At 41.5% G+C, this 23,171-nt stretch overlaps 1 protein-coding gene across 1 annotated transcript in view; it reads left to right on the top strand.

Annotated features, from left to right (window-relative positions):
• The first annotated feature begins 4,339 nt into the window (after window positions 1-4,339).
• The window catches only part of LOC102853397 (chromosome unknown open reading frame, human C18orf63), a 39,739-nt gene continuing 20,907 nt past the window's right edge, over window positions 4,340-23,171 (top strand). The window contains exons 1-9 of the mRNA XM_006897253.1: window positions 4,340-4,473; window positions 8,935-9,013; window positions 13,033-13,089; window positions 14,874-14,985; window positions 15,496-15,537; window positions 17,593-17,669; window positions 20,817-20,926; window positions 21,902-21,998; window positions 22,106-22,191. Of these exons, the coding sequence (XP_006897315.1) occupies window positions 4,340-4,473; window positions 8,935-9,013; window positions 13,033-13,089; window positions 14,874-14,985; window positions 15,496-15,537; window positions 17,593-17,669; window positions 20,817-20,926; window positions 21,902-21,998; window positions 22,106-22,191 (794 nt within the window). The remainder of the gene's footprint in view (window positions 4,474-8,934; window positions 9,014-13,032; window positions 13,090-14,873; window positions 14,986-15,495; window positions 15,538-17,592; window positions 17,670-20,816; window positions 20,927-21,901; window positions 21,999-22,105; window positions 22,192-23,171) is intronic.

Genomic DNA, 23,171 nt, shown 5'->3' with positions numbered 1-23,171 from the left:
CTGGGGCTCCACGGGCGGGTCTCGGGGGCGCCGTCCCGGGGTGGCTTGGCCACCCGAAGAGCCCGCTCCACTGACCACTGAGCCTTGGTCCCCGGGATTGTCCCCCGCGGGCAGCGGCCACGCGGACAGGCGCAGTGACTCCCCGTGGACACGGCAGGGCTGGAGCCGGACAGTGACCACGGCTGACAGCGCTGCAGAAGGGCGGACGGACGGACGGGCGGGGTGGGCGTTGGAGGAGGACCCGGGACCACGCTGCATCTCACACGTTCTCACACGTTCGCACGGGGCTCGCGAGGCTGGTCCTGCACAGGGTCGCGAACCTGCAGACCCTTCATCTCACACCCTCGGGGCTCGGGGAGCCTGGCCCTGCACAGGGACCCGAGCTGGACACCTTTCATCTCACACCTGTTAGCTCATAGCTCGTGAGGCTGGTCCTGCACAAGGATGTGGACACCCTTCATCTGTTAGCACGGGGCTCGCGAGGCTGGACACCCTCATCCCACACCTGTTAGCTCATGGCTCGCGAGGATGGTCCTGCACAAGGACCCGAGCTGGACACCCTTCATCTGTTAGCACGGGGCTCACGAGGCTGGACACCCTCATCCCACGCCCTCGGGGCTCGTGATCCTGCCGTAGCACCGGGACGCGAACCTGGGAAGGTGGACGGTCCGTGAAGGAGAGGAAGACCCTCGGCCCAGGGGCCTGACAGTGACCGCCGACACGAGCTGAGAGTCCGAGAGCCAGGACAGGACAAGGTTGGCGTCTGTTCACAGGGAGGCTCCGAGTCGTACTGGACTCGCGGACACTGAAGAACCACCACTAACACAGCCCCGTCCGGCACCTGCCTTCCCTCCTGGTCAGCATCCGAGGCCGAGCAGCCGGGTCACCTGGAGCACAGGCCCTTGCTTTCCTCCCGTCAAACCAGCAGCAGTGCAACGTGACACACGACATCCACAGAGGACCACAGGCCCATTCCGTGGCTGCTGATGACAGCAGAGGGAATTCGAGGCCGTGTATGTGTGTCTGTCCACTTTCACCACCACATCAGGACAGTGATGTCCTACAGAAGCCCGGGCTGCTGGCCTCCACTCTGTGCCCTTCCCACTGGAAGAAAAGTAAAGCTCTGGAGAGTCCAGAACCTCGCCATGGCTCCTGTTGACGTCGGGAATTGTGAGCCTTCACATACAGTCTGGACCAACTTATCATTTGTGTGGCTGGTCTTTGCCAACAAAGGGAGTTACCGGGACAAACATACACAAGTTGTTCCCTGGGTGATGAGTCGGTAATTCACCCAAAGTCTTAAGGCTCATGGCTTGAGCTTACAATACAGTCCTTATACAACCTAGGAAAATAAAAAGTTTTCAGTCTGCAGTTTTTGCCAATTACACATGTTCTAAAAAAATCGTGCCTGTTTCTGGAGAACTCTTTTTTAATCAGTGAAGAAGGCTGTTCACAGAAATTTCTTACTGACTGCCTTATACTGGCGGAGCTTTGGTGGCCTAGTGGGTAAAGAATGATATTCCCAATTCAAAGGCAGATGGTTCAGATCCACCAGCTGCTCCGTAGGAGAAAGGGGGGCAGGCTCCTTCCCTCAGTTGACAACCTCTGAAAGCTGCTTGGGATGGTCAGTTGTAAATTAACTGAGTTGATCTTGAACCGGGTTCTCTAGAGAAGTAAAATCAATGAAAGGCTTGTATTTATATGTACAGTTAATTATTTCAAGGAAATGGCTCAGGCATTTGTCAGAACTTGAGATGGAAATGTCAGGGAGTATAGGGTTTTGAGTCTTTAGAGGCTACCAGCTTCAGAGTCAGGCACATCCACTCTTTGTTACTGGGAAGCAAGGTCACAAATGATTGGTTATGGATACTGCTGAGTCCAAAGTAAATAAGCATGGCAGGCTACAGGTAAAAGTCCAAAGGCCATGAACTAGATAGCCAGATGTAGATCTGACAAAAAGCTTTCTTTGCCACAAAGTCCAAATATAAATACCACGTAGGCCACACTCCTGAGGAGACCTACCTTTAGTCCATTAAAACTGATCCTGTCTTTACAGATCTGCTGATAATTCTGCCTTATTAAAATCCTTAGAGGTTTGGATTTACAGTAAATAGAGTGGTTACATTAGACTGAGGCAGGAAGGAACAGAAACACAAACAGCAGATAGGGAAGGAAAATGTTTTCATAATGTCAGAGCCCATCTTGCTGAAATCATTCAACCCCCTGTAGGAATTTATGTTAACCACTCCATAAGTACTCCCATTTTTTAAAACACAAAGTGGTTCTCTAGTGATGAAAATTTCAAACACTGTGGTGTACTTGACAAACATCTGAGAGCAAGGAGCATTATGAGCATTCCTCAGTAAATAATACTAGGAAGACATTCGGTGTTCAGCCTAGATTTACCACCCGTAACAGTCCATACTCTGAGTTAGTAAGTGATTATTCATCTTATAAAAGAAAAGATGTTGTCGTCAACAAGCCTAAAACATTTTAAGTTACTTTCCCATAATGTATTTATATATGATAAAGTACTTGACCTTAAATAGGTTTACTTTTACATCCTAATGGTATTTTCTCACATGTACTATATAGACTTTAAAGGTATATTCTTGTGAGTTATCAACTGTTAGATGTGCCACAGGTAGGGATTTAAAAACCAGATAATTCATTGGAAAATAAAAGTAGGTTACAATTTCAAAATCTCAGTAAATAATTTAATGTATACACTTTGCAGTGTTTAATAGAAATAATCTGAAATATCAGAAGAACTTGGTATGTATGTGTATGTATATATATATATATGGTTTTAAAAATTATTGTCATTAGAAGTACTTTGTATTTTGAGAACAAAATTAAACTTAAAAATAACTTTACCAGAACCCTTACTGTCAAGTTGTTTATAGCTCACAGCATCCCTGTTAAACAGCAGAATTGCCCCTGCCCCTGGGTTCCCAAGGCTGTGAATCTTTCTGACACATCTTTATCATTCATAGCAGCTAATGATTTCAAACCACTAATCTCTGAATTAGCAGCAGTATTTAACCACTGGGCCATCATGGCTCCTTTCCTACGAACTTGAGTAATAATATTTTAATCACGGTGTGGTAGAAATACACCCTATCTAGTTCCCTCAGCAAAGTCATGCTGTCAGTTGCTGTCAGTGTTTTTCCACCTCATAATGTCTATCCACATTACATTCAGTAGTCTTCATTAACAACACAATGATAAACAATAGTTGTTACCATTTTCTTTTTACTCAGATGGTATAAAAAGAATGAAGGCAGCATGAGAACAGCCAAGTCTGACTTCTCCCACACAGCAGGCAACTGCCTCCATCAACAACATTTGCAGTACAAAACTAATTCCCATAAGGTCAGATATGGTCCCCACATACTTCTGCATCTATTTCTACTAATTCCAACACTGGTCGTGTTGCTCTGCAGAGTCCGAAATCCATTGCAGTGACCACATAGACTTCACAGAAGCAAACCCACCATTATGGGGTTTATCAGGGAAGTTAAAAGGCTGTAATTCAGGTTGGCAGCAGCATAGAGTCCCTCAGTCCAGACAGCGTGCCAAGCAGGGTTGCAGGCCTTTTGACCTTCAGACTCGCTTATGTCAGTGTTACAAAGGTCCCATAGTCCTGCCAGTTATAGTATCTTTCCTCAGTCCACCAGCAGGCTCGAGTTGGAAGCCTCTGGCTGTGACTCATGTTGGTCTCTGGTTCTCTCCTGAGGCTGCTATTACTCTTGTATAGATCCTGATCTGGCTAGCACAAGAATCTCTGGCCCTGAAGGATGTGCGCTGCTTCCTCTTCCTTGTTGGTGTTGGGATTCTCAATATATGCTACTGAAACAGCTAGTTTAAACCCAGTGGAATGAAGGGACTAGCCAAGTCCTCTGTTGTTAGTCCAACACACCCTGTTTATAATCCCACTCATCCATGTGGCAAAGTCAATGGCTAGGAAAGCCATTTCAGAAAATAAACCCTTGACATCACAGATGGCTCTGTGGTGTAGAAGAGATAGTTTAAAAATCTATGCTTTCATTGTTGTTGCTGTGAGATGCCAACACATAGACTCCAGTTCCTGGCAACCGTGTGAACAGAAGATTGAAACCTTGCCCTATCCTCTATCATCTTCACAATTAGAAAACCTTAAAAATTAAATACTGATGTTTAACCACTGTTACTTGCTAATTTTTTAATTATTTCATTATAAAATATCAAAATTCTCTGCTAGGTTGGTATTGAAAGCCCTATTGGTAAGACAGTCTGTTACATTGCTGTTTGTTTGTTTTTAAAGGTCTGGTTAAGAAGACTTGCCATCAGCAGAAAAATGAGTGATTCCAGACCACAGTCCCTGTTCTTCATCACTCTTCCAGATTTAAGCAAACTCTGTGCAGTCAGGATAATACTGAGTAAAAATGTAGCAGACACTGAGATTAAGACTGTGCAGATGAAGATGTGCAGGTAATAAGGCAATTTAGAATTAAGGCTTTTAAAACATTTGACCCAGAAGAGCTGTTTTGGAAGCATCTCTCCCCCCCCCCTCAGTTTTTTTTATTATGTTAGTTTAATAATAAAATTCAAATACATTATTTCCCACTTGAGTCCTTTTCCATTTCCCTAACCCTCCCCACCCATCAAATTGTATAACCTCTGTGATTGATACCCCCAACCCCGTACATCCTCACACCTCTACTTCTATCCCCACCCTTGGATCTTCATTCTCATTCTATAATAATGTTTTTGTGTAGTATTTGTCCTTATCAGACTGAATTAGTTCACTCAGCATAATGCTTTCCAGTCCCTCACAATTAAGGTACTCATTTACAAAATCATTGTTCTTGCGTGCTGTATAGTATTCCATTGTATGAATGTTCTCAATCCATTCAGTTATGGTTGGACATCTGGCCTGTTTTCATGTTCTTGTGATGGTGAATAATACTGCAGTGAACATTGGTGTACAACTCTCCATTTGTTCCTCAGTTCTCATTTTCTTGGGGTATATTCCAAGCAGTGGAATAGCTGGGATATATGGAATTTCTACCTTCAGCTTTTCGAGGAAGCACCAGATTGCTAGAAGCATCTCTTTTAGTGAATTCATGTAGAACAGGAAAAGTGGAACAGAACCTTACATTTTTGAAAATTTCAGTGAGAGCTAGTTGAAGCTTGAGAACTTTTCGAGGCTATTGCCCTGAGTTATGCTTTAACCTTGAACCTAAACTATACCTCAAGATCATCTTTTAGGTAGATAGCAGATTGCCTGACAAAATAAAGGGTATTACCTGTGAGTAATAGTCTTCTTTTAAAAGTTCTCTAAGTAGCAAAAATTACTCTAAAGCAAATATGAAACAGTAAGGGGTCAGAGATTCTACAGTACTAGAATCGTATCGTGAGAATGTAGTCAATAAAAATAATGACAAATTATGGAAAAGTAACCAGCCTCAGTGAATAATTTGTATAAAAATTATTAAATGGAACTGTGCTATATAAATTTTCACCTTAGACGTAAACTGTATCTGTATTTTCTTAATGTGCAACAATGAATGAATTGAAAATCTAACTTTTCTGTAAACTTTTGTTAAAATCACAATTAAAGAATTTTATTCAAAAAATATTTCTTTTAAAGTAAAATATTTACTCACACAATCTATGCATATAATTTAAGATTATTTTAGTTTACTCTTACCAGGTATATTTGATTACATTTAGAGAACAGCTTAGAATGCCTGAAATGGAAATAACTCAAGAGTTGAAGTTTTATATTTGTGACTTTAAGTGTAATTTTTTTTAATTTAAAATTTCTATATTAATTAAATCAAGAGTCCCCAAAATGTCACCATCTACTCACTACTATTAATTCTGACTCCTAGTGATCCTCCATTGAGTTTCTGAAGTTCTAACTATTTACCAGAGGAGACAGCTTCCTCTTTCTTGTTGGAGCAGCTGATGAATTCAAATTGTTGACATTTCACTTGTAGGTAATCAGCTTCTCACAATGACACCAGGGCTCTTTCCACAAAACTTAGAAATTTCTCTTTGTTGTTGTTAAGTGTTAACTAGTCGAGTATGACTCATAGTGACCATTTGAAAATAGATCTGAACCTTGTCCTATCCTGTGCCAGTCGAATCATCCCTAACACCTGAGCCCATTGCCACAGACACTGTACCAATCCATCTTGTTGAGGGTCGTCTTCTCTTTCGTCGACCCTTGCTTCACCTTTCCATGCATGATAATCTTTTCCAAGGAATAGCCTCTCTTAACAGCATGTCCAAAATATGTGAGACCAAGCTCTGTCATCCTTGCCTCTAAGGAGTACTTGGGCTGCACTTTCTCCAAGACATTCTTTTGGCATTCCTTGGGATGGATATTCTGTACTCTTCTGCAACACCACAACTCAAAGACATCAGTTTTTCTGTTATCCTTATTCATTGTCTGGCTCTCAGATGTGTAGCAAGTGATTTAACCTGACATTACTCCTCTGTACTGTGGAGAGTTCCTTGACAGCAGATATCCCCAGTGAAATATATCTTCTGGTTTCTTGACTGTTGGCACCAAGAGTGTTGAATGTGAGTCCAAATAAGATCATTAACAATTTCAGAACTCCACCATCTATTCATGATGTTGCCGTTTGGCCCAGTGGTGAGGATTTTTGTTGTCCTGATGCTGAACAAAAATATATAATCAAGAGAAGATAAAACTAGATGAACGGGACCTTCTAAATATTAAACCAGTAAATAAAAAGAAAAATTAAATCCTAATGTGCATATTTTTTTCCAAAAGAGAACTTAGAGAATAGGAAAAAATATTTAGCAATAACATATCTATTGTAGGATTTGTATCTAAAATTTGTAGAAAATGCCAACACCTCAACATAAAGAAAGACAAACAACCCAATAGTAAAATGGAGAGAAAATATGAAAAGACACTTCTTCATGGAAGACATTCAGAATGGCCAACAAACACATAAGTGTTCAAGAGCATTAGTTATTCAAGCCCTTCTTGGATTTTTGCTGAGGCTGTAAATCACACAGAAGGAAATTGCAATTCCCCCCCACCCCGGAGCTTCTGGATTAAACCACCAGAGAGGATGGTTTTTGGATTAGTGTATCTCCCTGCTTCAGTAAAATAGTAAATGCTGACCAAGGTATGGAGAGATTGGAACTTTTATACACTGCTTGTGGGAACATAAAATGATGAAACCAGTATGGAAAGAAGTTTGGCTTTTTCTTTAAAAAATTGAAAATGAAAATGTTATTTGACCTAGCTATTCCACTGCTAGTCATATAACCTAAGTAATAAGAGCAGACATAGGAACAGATCTATGCAGACACATGTTTATTGCAGACCCTTTGTTATTTACAGTAACAAAGATTAAAACAACCCAAATCCCTGTCAACAAATAATTGGATAGTGAAACTATTATACAGTCACATGATGGACTACTAGGCTACACTGAAAAATAATTCACTGAGCACTGCATGTGAGTGCTCTGCTGTACATCGGGTTTTAAAAGGCCAGTTGTATTTCAGAAATGGATGGCCAGTCCTCCTTCCTAGTCTGTCTTAATTTGGATGTTCACTGTTAGAAGAATATTTTACAGACAAGTATTTTACCTAGTAGGGGAAAGAGACTTCCCTTACAGAAATAACCAATACATTTACTGCCCACCCACCCCAAGGCACATGTGGCTTGTCTCTCAGGGAAAGCCCTGCTACCTCCCCATTCCTTGCACAATCTGGTCAAACCCTCCCTTCCCCAACCACTTCTCAGTATGATCACCAGTCACTTCAAAAGACGAATTGCATTGGGAAAATCTGCTTTCCTGGACCTCTCCAGAGTACTGAAGAGCAGCGACGTCAGTCTAGATAAAAAGGTGTGCCTAATTCAGCTCATCGTCTTTTCAATTACTTACTATGCTTCAGAGAGTTGGACAATGACTAAGGATGACAGAAGAATAACAGATACCTTTGAGTAGTGGTGCTGGAGAAGATTCTTGAACATACCATGGACTGCCAAGAAAACAAATAGGTCTATCTTGGAAAGGGTGAAACCAAGTCTTTCCTTGAAGGCTAGGATTTTGAAGCTCCATCTCACTTATTTTGGGCACATGGCCAGGAGAGATCGGTCCTTGGGGAAGGACATCATGCTCAGAAGGGTGGGCAGACAGCACAGGAGAGTGATACCCAGAATGAGATATATTGATACAGTAACTGGGGTGATGGGGGTTGTGTTAGAGTTAGTGAGACTGGCTCTGGACAGAGAAGGGTTCACACCTGTTGTACACAGGGTCTCTATACGTCACAAGTGACTTAATGGCACATAAAAACATACGATGACAGGTTTGGAGCAGGAGTGGCATCCACTTCTTAAATAACATGCCTCCAGAAACTCTATGAACTTTGATAAATGTCAATAGTTGTAGAGGAGCTTCAGGCCTTTTGTTCATAGGGTCGCTATGAGTCATGAGCTTCATTCATTGTAAGTTAGTTGGAAACCATTTATAGCCAAACAGTGACCTTTCAGAGGTGATAAATTACATGGGAGAGATTGCCCTTCTTTTTCTCTCAGAGACTGGTGGATTCAACCTGCCTACCTTTGTGTTGGCAATCTTGTTTTAATCTCTTAACATCTAAAATATTTTCTCCTGAGGTACTCTGCCTTCATCACTGATTTTCTCAAGACATGATCATATACAAAATTTAGAATATAGAAAAAAAATCACTTCTAATTCCCAAACCAAGGAGTAAACATTTCTAACATTTTTGACTGGATCCTTGACAGTTTTGTACAAAATGTACAAAAATATAGAGGTCCTGATGTGTTTACTGTTTTCTACACATCCAGATTTTTTTTGCCATTTGAGCAAAAATTTGTTAAGAATACTGTTTTTAATGACCATATTGTATTCCATTTCATCTCCACAGGCAATTGCTGCTTCTGCACAAGGATATTCTTTCTTCACCTGTGGCTGGGATTTTAAACCAGATTTGGGTGGTGATGGCGGTTAGTATTATTTTTAGTATTTTATGAACTACTATTAACAGTTACTGGGAGAAGTATCAATAAACACTAATGCAGGTATTAAACTTAGCTCAAAGATGACTCCAAAGGAATAACCATATTTTTGTTGTTTGAACCATTAATAGACTTTAACTTTGGCATGACTGATGCTTGTTTATTGCTTATTGTTTATTGTTGGGTACGGTCGGTTGAAACTGAAACATAACTGACCCTCCAGTGGGTTTTCAGAGGCAGTTAATTACACTAGGAGGAGATTGCCTATCTTTCTGTTGTAGAACTGCTGGGTTTGAACCATGTACCTTTGGATTAGCAGCACAATTCCTTACCACTAAGCCACCAGGGCTCACTATTTCATTGTATGAGCATTGATAAATTATTAACACTTTTTAAATGCACATCTAGATGTATAGCTTTGTGCTATTTTGGTATTTCAGAAAGCATCATTGAAATTATATCTTTTTTGTACTTGTTTGCTCATTTCCATGGTTTCTTTTTTTCATTATTATTAAATTTTATTAGTTTTAATGAACATTTACAGAGATTTTGGGTTTTCATTCATTGTTGCACTGTTTTCTCTACCCTCCTCCCCAGTTCATTCTTCTCCCCCCTCCGAATGTCTGTTTTAAATGTCCAATTGCCACAGTGCTTGTCAAAGCCAGTTCTGATTAATCTCCTTTGTCAGTGTGTCCTTTGCCATTCCCTATCACTCCTCCCTGAGAGAGACTTCACCCTGATTTATAAGGAAAAGGGGATGGCGTATTCTCTTAGCTACTTCCTGCTGAAAAGGGACACTGTGGGTTTCAGTGTGAAGATCTTCTCTCACTACTCTAAAGGGCCCCTTTGGCAGTAGGAAACATATAGACTATTATGGAGATTGATTTTTGAATTTAGATGTACTGTTATCAGTTGTGCTTAGCCGTACATGTACATATCCTTGAAGATGTATCATGGAAGTGTTGCAGCCTAGAAGACACAAATTTAACAAGTTAAAAGTACATAAGTCAAAAATTAAAAAGCAATAATATTCCAAGTAGAGGTTCTAATAGTGGCACAAATCAAGTTACAGAGGGAAGGTGGTTCTTGCAATAAAAGGCCTATAGACTAGCATTTTGTCTATTATAGTGTAGAGGTTAGGAACCACAAGATGTAGAGGCTCAGCTATGTCATTTATGGTTCTTAAGTCCTGGAGCAAATTCCATCTAGCACTGGGTTGTTTTACAACTTGGAAGTTCGCATGCAAGGTAGAGGTGAAGTAAGGAACTGCTTATGAGGTTTTCCGTCCATTCCAACAACTAAGAAATAGTGAGAAGCGTTGGGACCTCAGAAGGCTTTTAGGACCAATTAGTAGGCTCTGTGTCCAGGAGAAAAATGAATATACTTACCAGTAATGTTAATGCTCACCCACAGCTCTTCTGGGAGGATCTAAATAGTTGAAGTGTCCTCCTTTGTTTCCAGCTGGGAGCTGGGGCCTGTCAGTCCTGTCTGCTACGAGGACCTGATGTGGGCCACCTTGGCCAAGTGTCCTTCAGAGCCACACTTAAAGCAAGTGAGTGGGAGCTTCCTCTCTACTCCCTTGCCTATCTGTGGCTCCCATCTGTGACACTGTCTACTGAAGTGGCCCAGCTTTCCACAGTGGAAGCAATTCTGATCTCCTTTATTACCTTTAGGTGGCAGGTTTCTATTAGTAGAAGTGGAATTACAACACATTTTAAACTATTAACTTGTTGGTATGTACCATAGAGTTGGAACAACTTATAGCTGACCCTCCAGTAAATTTATCACACAGGAAGAAATTGTCCATCCTTAAAAAAAAATCTAAAAAATTCCCCAACAAGCCAATATTGGAAGAACACAGTATATAAAAAACACAGCTAGTGAATTCAAACCTCATTTCTTTGGGATAACAGCACAACTCCTTTCTACATTCTAAATTGTTCTTTATACATACACCTACTCTTTGCTTACTGTTTCATTATCCAACATCTAACACTTCACATTTATAACCATAGTAAAAAATTTCTGTCCAACAGCTGAGAGTGATGCTGTTTGTTGAGGTTAAGGTACTGTGTTTGTGTGACAGGGCCATGATTCACAGTCATTTGGAGATTATTTAATGGTGTAATTTGGTATTTCCACAGTGATCCTCCACTTGTGATCTGATGTGACTACCTTGTATTTTTGTCCAGTGCTGATTCTCACATGAAGTGTTGGTCTTTGGAACTTGATCATGTTGATAAGTAAAGAGTAGATTTAATGCATGAAAGAATCTTTTTTATACCCTCAAAAATACTGGATATTAGAAGTTTAAAACTAGTTGGTAACCAGTTATGTTGAAAATTGTATCTTATGTTTAATTTCTGTTTCTATAAAAAGAGAAAAGGCCACGTGAGGATGGCCATAGCTGACCTTTACCAGCTTTACCAAGGGAAACTATCCCCATTAACAGGGTCATAACATAAAACAAATTCCCATGGGGTCAGATATTTACCCTCATGCTCCCATTACCTCTTTCTACTCATCACAACACCACTCTTCCTGTTTTGGCAGGGTTCAGTATCTGATACAAACCACATAAAACCATATTGGGGAAGCCAAAAGGTTATAATTCAGATTAATAACAGAATACAGTCAAGATAGCTTCTGAAATGTGCACGCAGGTGCATCAGCCTTGATCCTCTCACCTTCAGGCCAGTGTTCCTAAATTCTCAGTCCTGCCATTGTTTGCTTCCCAATCCCAGTTATCCAACAGAGTTCTCAGTCCTACCACTATTGGCTCTCCCCTCCTCCAGGTCCTATCTCATATCAAGTCTCCAGTTCAGCCTTAGGTGTTGCTGCTGTAGGTTTAGCTAGAGTAGGAAGGACATCCTACATTGTCTTGCTTCCTCTTCAGTGGTACCAGAAGATCTGTTTGCCTCTTGATGCTAGCTTGCTTAATTCAGTGGTAGAACTGGCCAGTACCCTTAGAGATTGTTAAGACTGGCTAATCCCCTTGTGAAATGGTAGATAGCCAGTTCCCTTGTGCATAGAATAACACCCCCATTCACATATTACTGATCATATACACAGCAATGTCAAATTGTGGCTAGGAAAAGCCATCTTAAAATATATACACCCCATAGTTTCTTTAATTAGTGCTTGGCACTTTGAACTTCAACACCCTTGGTACTAGCATTCAGGAAATCAGAAGTAATATTGCACTGGGAAAGTCAGGGATCTCTCCAAATTATTGAGGAGAATGTCAGTTTGGGGACTTAGGTATGCCTGATTCAGGCCATGGTCTTTTCAGTCGTTTGCTAAGCATCTGAGAGCTAGGCAGTGAAGAAGGATGACAGAAGAATTGATGCCTTTGGTGTTGGAGGAGGATACTGAATATCCAATGAACTTCCAAAAGAACAAACAGCTATGCTTTGGAGAATGTGCAGCTAAGAGTGCTTCTTGGAAGCAGAGTTGATAAAGCTTTGTCTCCCATAATTTGGGCATGTCACTCAGGGAGGTTATTTCTTGAAAAACATCAAGCTAGAATAGGTAGAGAGTTGGCAAAAAAAGAGGAAGACCCTTTACCAGCTGGATTGACACGGTGCCTGCAGCAGTGGGCTCGAGTGTGTCAGAGATTGTGAGGATGCACAGGACAGGACAGGCTTCAGGTTTCTTGTTCATAAGGTCACTATGGGTTGTATTTGATGGCAACTAACAACAACTTGAGCTACTGTTTATCAGACCTTCTCATACATAAGAGATTCTTGTATATTATGAAAAGCAGAAAATGCTTGTGATATGAAATGTATTGACCTTTTCCTTTATGTGGTTTTGGGGTCTGTGGCACTCTTAGCAAGGCTTGCATCATGCTGAGACTGTGTGCTCAGATTCTATTTCAAGGAATCCATGATCATTCTTTGAGGATGATGGTCCTCTGTTGTATAATGTATAAATTCCTTAGTGTTACATTCTTTAATAATGTATTTATGATTACATTCTTATTAAAACGTGGATTTTTCTCATAGATACCATTTTTTAAAGCTGGAAAGCTTAATGCCTATGTCGAAAAATGTGGTGCTAAGGTATGTTTTAAAAGCTGTTTTATTCAGATATTATTTTTTTTAATTTTTTTAAAATTTTTTTTATTGGGAAAAACATATTGGGGGTACAAGGAGATGAGGGTTGGGGGCAGAAGGGTGAGGATGGGCCAGGATGCAGTTGCAGAGCTGCACAGTTTGGTCGGTGGGGGGAGCAGGTGAAGGAAATGATGAGGGTCCAGTGGGGACCAGATGCTACAGAGGAATGACAAGCATTTTCCAATAGTAATTAAACCAACTGTCTTATTGATTTGGGAATTGGATGCCGACTCTCTGGCTTCTTCATGCTGAACAGGGGCGTAGATATAAAGGGGGGAAGGGAGGACACTTTATCACCTTACTGGTGGTCTTGGGTGACAGCTGCTTGCCTTCTTGCTCTTGAGGGCCGCGACGGTTCGCCCTGAGCCTGGGGCCAAGCGCAGCCCGTCCCGGGCAGAAGGCCACGACGGCTCACCCCGGGCAGAGGGCCGAGGGCAGCCCACCCCGGGCAGAGGGCCGCGATGGCTCGCCCCGGGCCGGGGGCCGAGGGCAGCCTGCCCCAGGCAGAGGGCCGCGATGGCTGAAGTAGTCTTTTTTTTTAAAAAAAGAAAAAGTGTGTGTGTGTGTGTGTGCGCGCGCCGTCAAATTGGATCTGACTGGTACAGGAGACTGCCCCTCCTTCTCCAGCAGAGCATGAAGTAGAGTCTGGGTTCCCCCCCCCGCCAGGTGCCTGTCGGGGCCTGGGTTTCAGCTGTCCACACCACAGTAGTGGGCAATGAGCTTAAAGCCCCTGATGGCTCTGGGCGCTGACTCTCACCAGTGGCTATGGATTCAGATATTATTTTTATTGATTTTGTATGCAGTGTGTTTTTTCTACTACTGAAAATTAGAGTACATGTCTCCTAATTTATTGACATGCCTATGAACATTGTTCCCCAGTTATTTTGTGCACATTTAGATGTCAAAAGGGAAGGGCTTCCTTTTTACTGGGTACCTTCTTGCCATTCCATTGGCTTAATTAAGGAGGAGTATGGCATCAGGATTAGAGGAAGACTCATCAACAACCTCATAGTGCAGGGCTCGGTCCCCCAGACTCTGGCTTTCACCTGTGCTGACCCAGGGAGGTCACAGTGTGTCTGAAAGGCCCTTCCTTCGCTGTGGTTAGAAACCCACTCAGGGTGATCACAGAGTGATCTCCTTTGTCTCCCACCTCTAAGCAGTCATTTCCAGCCTGGTGGCCAGTGTCTCGGGAATGTTTTCACAGGATCTGTCCCGTTTTCAGTCATTCAGGTAAAAGGTTAGACCTGGTCCCTGTTAACTTAGTATTGCTCACAGTGTCCTCATTTTTTTAATTGGTTGCATCTGTACCCATGTTAATGATTGATTCCCCACCCCACCCCACCCCCTCAATGTTGTTGCATTAGAACATTATAAAAACATTTCAAGCAGTTCTGGTCTGATTCGCTGTGTGTGGTGCAGAGTACAAGGTGACTCAGAGTCTTAGAACAGCTGCATTATAGATTTTGGCTTATCAGGCCAGGGAGGCAGGTGACATCTGATTGTGAGACCATGGCAAGAGTCTTGGTTCCACAGTGAATATCTCTCTGCCTCTTTAACTCACCCCCATATGGGATGAGTTGAGGGTACTTCGACATGAGAGATTACTAGAATATATATCAGAGGTAGCACAGCTGCCTGATGGTGATCTGAACTCAGACATGTTTGCTTTCAGTTCATAGGGATAGGCCAGTCATTAATTTTTCCAGCATTTTTGTCTTTAAAACTTTTAGGTGGAGGCACCACAAAGAGTCATTCCTATAATTCTCCAAACCTGCCTTTCATACTCGATCAAAATGAGACTTGCGCCAGCCTGGAATCAAACTGGCCACCTCTTGGTGCAAGGTAACATCTCTTAGTCCTGGATGCCTTGAGACCTAGATTAGCTGTCTTGTGTTCATTTGTTTGTAATGCTAAGACTAGGAAATACTTCTGGAGCAGGGTCCCAGGCAAGCATTTGCAAGCTAACCCATAGCAATGTCATCTCTCTAGTTGAGGATGATATTCTGAAACTGTTGATGTTTCTTTTTCCTTTTTAACTGTTTGTTGTGTAATATTTGGCACTTAGGATGATATACATTTAAGTTATGAAGCATTATAGAAAAATAGTCATTGCCAATATTGTTGAACTCTAAAGGCATTCTTGGAATTTTGTTTGCAGATATGACTGTTAAGTATTTTATAGCAGGAGATTATATTTGAGGGAAGAATTTCATATTTAACAACTACATGTTAAAGCATTTTCCTTGCCTTTAATAATTTTACATTAAAGTTTTCTTTCCAAGCATGATTTATCAGTTGTAATAATAAAGACTAGCCTATTAATTTTTTTTCACATCCTGTTAATTTTTTAAGGAAAAGATTTTCTTTCTCAGATGGGAAAGCAAAATGCGGTTGGTAAGTAAAGAGGTATTTATCCGTAGATCAGTAGAGAAATCACTAATATAATTTATTCTTATTTTAAAAAGAGTTACAGGGTTATAATTTTGATAGTTAGGTTATATCAGAATTAACAGATATTCTTATAACTTAGAGTTTCCACTTGGGAAATTATATGTGGTTCAAAATACATCTCTCCATAACTGAGAAAAAATTTCATTCATCATAATTGGAAGGAAAAATACATTTTCATTTTTTCTAAAGAAAAGTATGACAATGAAAGAGCTTAATTTTTCAGGTATTTATAATGCTTAATTTGTGGGATCATGCCATCAATATTCTTCAGCACTGTTGTAAGTAAAAGCTTTGTTTTTTACTAGAAAATGTGACTACTCTTCTTTAAAGATAATGATAAAACACACTTCTGGCCTTGGTGACGTTCCCTTGAGTAGGTCTGTCGTTAGACCTGTGCTTTAGACCTTCCTTTACCCTTCTTGGGTTATCTTGTCAGCAGCTGTTGGTTGAGGGCTGAACCGCACCTAAGGCAGGGAAATGGTAGCTTCAAAATGGAGGGGGAGGTGCGGATATCTGGAGTTACTAAATTCTAAATTCCAGATTGTTATGAAAAGTGGGAAATACATGTTTGGGTACAAGCAGCCTCTGAAGATGAGCAAGAGCAAGCACTGAAAAGCCAGGGTGGTCATCCTCTTAACAACTGCCCACTCATGAGGAAATCTGAAATAGGTGTCCATCACTCCAATGCCAATAATATTGGACATAGCATGTGGGAAATACTATTGAATATGCACCCTGGTATCATTAGAAGCATGCCAGAACAGACTGGTGAAAAAGAAATCATATTTTTCTTCAATAAAACTGTCAGAGCTTGTTTGAAAAACAATAAAGAAAGGAAGAGGTCTGAAGGAGTGCAGATAATCTAAAATAGTATCTAGTTTATTATGTGATCTTTTAGAATATTTGCTTGATATATGAGGCTGTATGGAAGGCCAGCAGTTTTCTAAGCAACACACTGAACCAACCCTGAACAGTTAGCCACAGCTGTTAGGTCTACATCTGTCTCCATGAAGCCTCTTCACCCTGTGCAGTCTGGTGTGGGGTTAAGCTGCGCAGTGCTGTCACTCTGCTCCCACAGCCCACCCCCTGCCCCTGGCCCATTGGCTTCTTATGTAAATTCATTCTCATCCTCAGACTGCAGCTAGAAAAGACGTAAGATGACCATTTACATGAGAAAAGTTATTCACCCTTATGTTAAGTTGCTTTTCAATTATTGAAATGTAGTATAATAAAGAAAAATGTGGCTAACTGGATTCTCCCTAACTGAACATATCCCTGTAACCAGTTCTCAAATCAATAAACAGAGCATTACATTACCCTTGGGCTCTCTTCCAGGCTCTGCCCTTTCCAAAGGTTCCCACTATCTAGAGGGGAAAACTCCAACCCGGTAGCTTGGCACAGTGACTGCAGTAATGGCCTTGAGCATGTCAGAAATGGTGAGGCTGCTGCAGGCTGGGGCAGGGCTCAGATCTTCTGTCCATAGAGCGCTTGGAGTCGTGGTCGACTCGATGGCACCTAACAAGATTTGCCACAGAACCATTTTAATTACCTAAAAGCAAGGGAGAAGCCCCAGGGGTGTAGAACATCTGGACTAGATCTGCCAGTGTATTTGACACTTGTCAGTCAAGGAACTACTCCAGTCAGTCATGGTGAGATCAGTCTCTATATTTCCACATGTGATATAAGGTGCTTCTGGGGTTTTCTCAGCTGTCTCACATTCTTATTTAGCCTCACTCTGTAAATCAAAATCTCTTCCTTCACACACGCACCCACCCATCCACCCTTATTCATATTTTGTGCTGTTTGCTGTATCTCAGCTGCAGATTATCAAGCATTATACAGTGATTGTTTGAATTGTTCTCTGTTGCGGGGTGGGGAGGATCTTTTAATTTCTAGCTTGGATAAATTGAGAGTAATTTCTTTGTTACAAAAATACTTAATTTGATAGGATTTAGTAGTAGTTCTACACAATTCACAGTTAACTGTTTTCTTTTTCAGTATTAGACATCAACGTGACAGAAACCCAGGTTTGTCTAAGTATAGAGGTGTGTACCGTTAGACTGCCACCTCCTGAGGTAGTACAGATTTTTCTGCTATTATATCCTATAGCCAGTACTTAGCTATTGTATTTACTATACATTGTGTTAGTATATTCACTAAAGGGAACCCTGGTGTTGTATGGGGGGGGGGACTAACTGAGAGGTCACTGTTTCAAATCCACCGTCTTTATGGGAGAAAAATAGGAAGTCACTTCCTTTTAAGATTTTCAGCTTCAGAACTCCAGTGCATGGGGAGCTCTGGTGGCCTAGTGGTAAGGAGCTGCAACTACAATCCCAGAGGCGCATGGTTTGAATCCACCAGATGCTCTGCCGGGGAAGGAGGGACAATCTCCTCCTGTACCAGTCAGATCTGATTTGACGGTACACTCACACAAAAATAATAAAATAAAATAAAAAAAGTTAAAAAAAAAAAAAGAACTCCAGTGCAGGGTGTCTGTGGATTGACGTCTACTCAGTAGCAGTGAGTTTTATGTGGGGGTTGACAGTGTCTTTACTGTCTCACCCAGAAACTCATTGCTGTCCAGTCAGAACTGGCCCATAGCTGACCTCTGCCAGGTTTCCAGAGGTTATAAATTGCATGGGAGAAGATTGCCTCCTTTTTATTCCTCAGAGCAGCTAGTGGATTTGAACCACTTGTCTTTGGGTTAACAAGTCAACTCCTTACCTACTAGGCTTTCAGAGCTCCCTATATTTACTATATACTGTATTAAAACTAGCTTTCCTATTGTTGATACTGTACTATTAATTTTTAGCAGGAATGTTGGCACTGTTGTTTATTATAATTCATATCTTTAAAAGCTTATTTTATTGTTGTAACTATTTTTATGCAAAGAAGACACTACTATCAGTTTGACATAAGTCTGGTCACATCATCCCAGATTGTAAACCCCTTTTCAGTGGCATTCAGGATTCCATAACCTTAGTCTGTCTCAGCATTGAATGTCTTCTTTTTCTTTTACTATCAAGTATGAAAGCATTATTCTAGCTGATGGTAAAGATCATCTTGCCTTCACTGGCATTCTGATAACATTTCTTAATGTATTTTTACACATAGCGTTTTCTGCCTTCTTAATAGAAGGACTTGCCTTCTCCATTAGTCTGAGTAGAGTCTTTTGTGTCAGTTATCCCTCAATAAATGCTATTTCCCCTCTCCTAGGATCCCATCTTCAGCGTTCTCCAGCAGGCTCCCCCATCTGGATAAATGTGTTGTGTAGATTCATACCAACCAGATATTTCTGGGTAATTGCACCCTCTCTGTTCTGTTTTGGAATCTTGCACGTGACTGTACTAATGGTGGTAGTGGTTGGTCTGTGCCATCAAGTGGAAACTGACTCAGTTTTGTCTAAAGTGAACACATTTGTTTGTTACTCTACTCAACCCCAAATCTGTTCCTCCTTTTGTGTTTTCTTTTTTGGCCAGTGACATCCACAGCCAGTAAGTGATTGCCTCACTAGAAACTTTACTGTCGTCTTTGATTTGTTCTCTTTCTCACCCCCGATACCCATCAGTCTTCAGTTGTCTGGCCTGGTCTCTGGAACCGGCTCCCTCCTGTCGGTCACCATTCCTGTTATTCCAGCAGATGACCTTCCCTTTTCTGGTCTCTTACAGGATACATAGTATCCAAGTGGCCTGCAGGTTGCCACCCTTCCCCTCTTCTTGTTTATGCTCTGATTTTCCTTCACAGTGTCAACTGAGTTCTTACTCTAATGCGAGGTTCACAGAAAAATCTCTCTTGTATCTCCACATTCCCTAGAGAAAGTCAGGTCCCAAGTCTTGCGATTGGCACTATAAGGAGGAAATAGTAATTACCGCCTGCCTGCTTATCAGCATGGGTTTGTTCCCAGAGGGCCCATCATAAATGAAGACAAGCTTGGTTCCAGTTGCTATCTGCATCTTGCAGTGTGCCAGCACAGCTGGGCAGTTTACCGGTTGATAGAAGAATCTGCGTTAATTAGCACTATACCTATGCAATTGTCTTGAGTCTGTGAATCAAGGTAGAACATCCTCAGAGGGAACTGATGCATCCGGAGGTTGTGTGAGAACCCACCAAGTGTGCATATCTGAACCTGGTCCTCCCTGTCTCTAAATCCACAGTCTGTCCATTCCACCTACAATCTAGTCTAATGGTTGTGGCCATCACCTCCCTAACCATCCTTTGCTTATCTCAAAGGTTAGGCAATTTATCTCTTAAACACAGTACGTCACAACTAGTGCGATCTGTCCCAGCTTGGAACAGGCTCTGCACGTCTTTGCTATCTTTCTTTCACCTCCTAACACCACGAACATATCTTGTCTTCCTCTCACTACAGCCTTGAGGGTTTTGCTTCCCTCACCCCCATCTCATGGGCTGGGGCTATTGGTCTTCACAGATGCTGTAGGAGTTCAAAGGAGGGCCAGACACTTGACATGGTAGCACTCAGACAAACCTGAGTGGCCAAGGTTTTAAGCATGTGTAGAGTTCAAAAACTTACGAATACTCCAGGCAATAAAAAGTCAGCCACATTACTTTGTGCTGGAGTACCTGGAAAAGTAATAGAGTTAGATGCTGCAGAAATGGGTTAAACCATCCTCTCTGTCTCAGTACAGAGCACTCTCACTCAGGCCTTTGTTTTCACCTCACTGGAGGTCTCTCTTTCTGCCTTCCTGTAAAACTCCCAGACCAGGTGAACTGTAAACAGCAAAACCAGTGCCAGTGCCCTGGGGGAGGAAAGCTAGAGAAGGGGAGAAGGTTCCAGGAGGTGAGAATGGAAGGGCTGGCACCATGCTTTGCCCCAAAGATGGTCAAGTGCTTATCCACCACTCAGAGGAAATGGATTTGGTTAAGAAACCTATGTTTACAAATGTAAATAGCTTCCTCTGGTACAGAGCCAGAGAAACAGAAAACAAGCACTGAATAAGGAGTTACAGCATAGAGGTTCAGAGATGAGCAGTAAAGAGTTTACTTGAAGGAGAATTTACTGTTGGAGGAGGCCAGGGTGAGCAGGTCACTCTGGCTGCATTGGGAAAGTGGTCATATAAGACTGCATTGCAATTACCTCTGTGATGTGTATAAATAAATACACATGATAGAAACACATAACAAATAGGATTTTTAAAAATATCTTTTCCTTTGCCAAATTGTTTTGAGGACTTATGTATTAAAATCTTTATTTCTATTAAAAGCTTAGAGAATTTCATATTCCTGAGAGTGTTACAAAGAATTTTGAAGCTAACAAGAAGGCAGTCATTGAGAAATACTCCATTTCAAGCAACTGGTGCTACGTCTTACCAAGGTGAGCCTTTACTTTGTGGTGTGTGAGCAGATTCCCGTAGAACACGTCCTCTCCTGCTGCCTCCATCCCACGGATATAGGTGAAAGTAGAGCTCACTGCTGTCATCTTTATGCTGTAGTGATGTGCCATTGGTCGGCCCTCCAGGGGGTTTTCAGAGGCTGTAAGTCACACAAAAGGAGATTTTCTTTCTCCCACACAGTTGGTAGATTCGAACTACTTGCCTTTGGTTTGGCTGCGCCACTCCTCCACTAGGCCCCCAAAGTTCCCTGTGTCAGCCTTAGTTACATTTCCATTTTCTCTAGAAAATTACTGAAATAACTTAATGCATGTTTACATCTTTTAAAAATATCCAATTTAAAGTAGCAGCGTTCTCATTATAAAATTACCACTATTACAGTAACAGCAACAAAACCTTATCCATTTATGCCTAATAGTCGGTGGTCTGACACAATATAAGAAAAACTGAGTTTTCAGTTTGTACTGTCTTCAGGCGGAAAGGCTTGATATTGATATAAAAAGCATTGTTGGGATGAAATTCTGTTCTGCTTAAAAAAAGAGGTTGACTTACTTGCCTTCTTGAATATTGAGCAGAGATGAAGTACAAGGGGAATGTCAGTTTGATTGGATAGTTCACACTTCACAGCCTTTGCTGAAGGTCAACAGCCTTGAGGCATATCTTGGTGTGGTGCCATTTTCTTAGTTATTGTCCTTTTTTCCTCATCTTGATGGCTATTGATTTTTTTTACTTTATAATTTCTAACTCAATTTACATTCCCCTAAAAGTTTCAGTTGTTGAGTTTAACTTACATTTGTGTTTTAGAACAGGAGCACATGGTTAATTTCTCACTGAAGTGTAGGTAGTGAGATAGCTTTGAACCCTGTGTCTGAGTCAGTCACCTAGTTAACTCATCAAACTATACTTAAGCATTGGCTCAAGTAAACGATACCATGATCTAGAGCTCTTCTTTTTCACAGCATGAAGATGGGACAGATACTAAGTTTTCTTCACACCACACCCCCTGACTGCCCTTTGCACTCCTACAGAGACTTCCAGATGCACTGGGATGACCTGGTGAGTGAAGGAGGCCCACACCTCCTCAGGAGTTATTCAAGTTTGTTTCTGGTTATCTAAGTATGCTTTACCTACAAGGTGATTTAAACTTTGTACTTCATTTTCAGTATGGATATAAACTTCCAGAAGATTGTGGCACTATTAAAACATACTGCAGCATCTACTTCAAAATGATAGGAGAGAGAACCTTCACGTATCCTTTATCAGGGATCTGGCAGTGATGGGGGATTTGGACCCGCTTTTGCAGCCCAGCCACGCCCACCTGATTTGCTGTCATTCTCAACTTTATTTTTGTCTAAATGAAACTATTCTGATATTCCCTCCCCCACCCCCATACGAGAATTTGTTTTCTTAAGACTTTTCTATGTTTCTGTTTAAGGATGAGCTTAGTAAAGGATATATTTTTTCCTAGAAATATTTCGAGCAATTCAGAGAGCAGAAAACACTTTGGTTGTTAGGTGCCGCCAAGTCAACTATGACTCGGTGATGTTTGAGTAACAGATCTGCACCCGCCCTGTCCTGCACTGTCCTCCTGATCTCTGATGTGCTCAAGCCCACTGTGGCAGTCCATCTCGCTGAAGCGCTTCCTCTCTCCGCTGACCCTCACCTTTCCCAGCCTCATGTTGCTCTCCAAGAGCTGGTTCCTCCTGAGAATATGTAAGAAAGACGACATGTCTCCATCGCTGCCTCTATGCAGCGCTCTCGTCTTCCCCTTCCTTTAGGACAGATTTGTTTGTTCTGATGGCAGCCCTTGAGATAGATACTCAGTACTCTTCACTAGCAAAATTCAGACATTGATTCTTCTTCAATGTTTTTTATTCAAGAATCTCTAAGTTGAAATGAAAGGTCAGCATTTCCATCCCCCAGCTGTTTTTTATGAGAAAGACAAAGCAATCTGTTTCTGTAAAGATTTGCAGCCTTGGAACCCCTGTGGGCAGTTGTATTGTGACCGCAGGGCCACTGAGTGAGAATCCACACCAGGGCTGTGGGCCACAGAACAGGCTTGTTTACGGGAATCAGTCACAGGGTTTGCCTTAGCCGCGGCCGCCCTCTAGTGGTTTGTGGAGTATTACAGAAGCATTTAATTAAAAACCATTTAACTGACGAGGGTTTTTACTAAGGGGATTATTATTATTATTATTATTATTATTATTATTATTATTATTATTATTA

The sequence above is a fragment of the Elephantulus edwardii genome, unplaced genomic scaffold (genome assembly GCF_000299155.1).
Source record: "Elephantulus edwardii isolate Elephantulus edwardi_28Jun2011 unplaced genomic scaffold, EleEdw1.0 scaffold00207, whole genome shotgun sequence".
NCBI lineage: Eukaryota > Metazoa > Chordata > Mammalia > Macroscelidea > Macroscelididae > Elephantulus > Elephantulus edwardii.
This window is presented reverse-complemented; position numbering and strand designations above follow the sequence as displayed.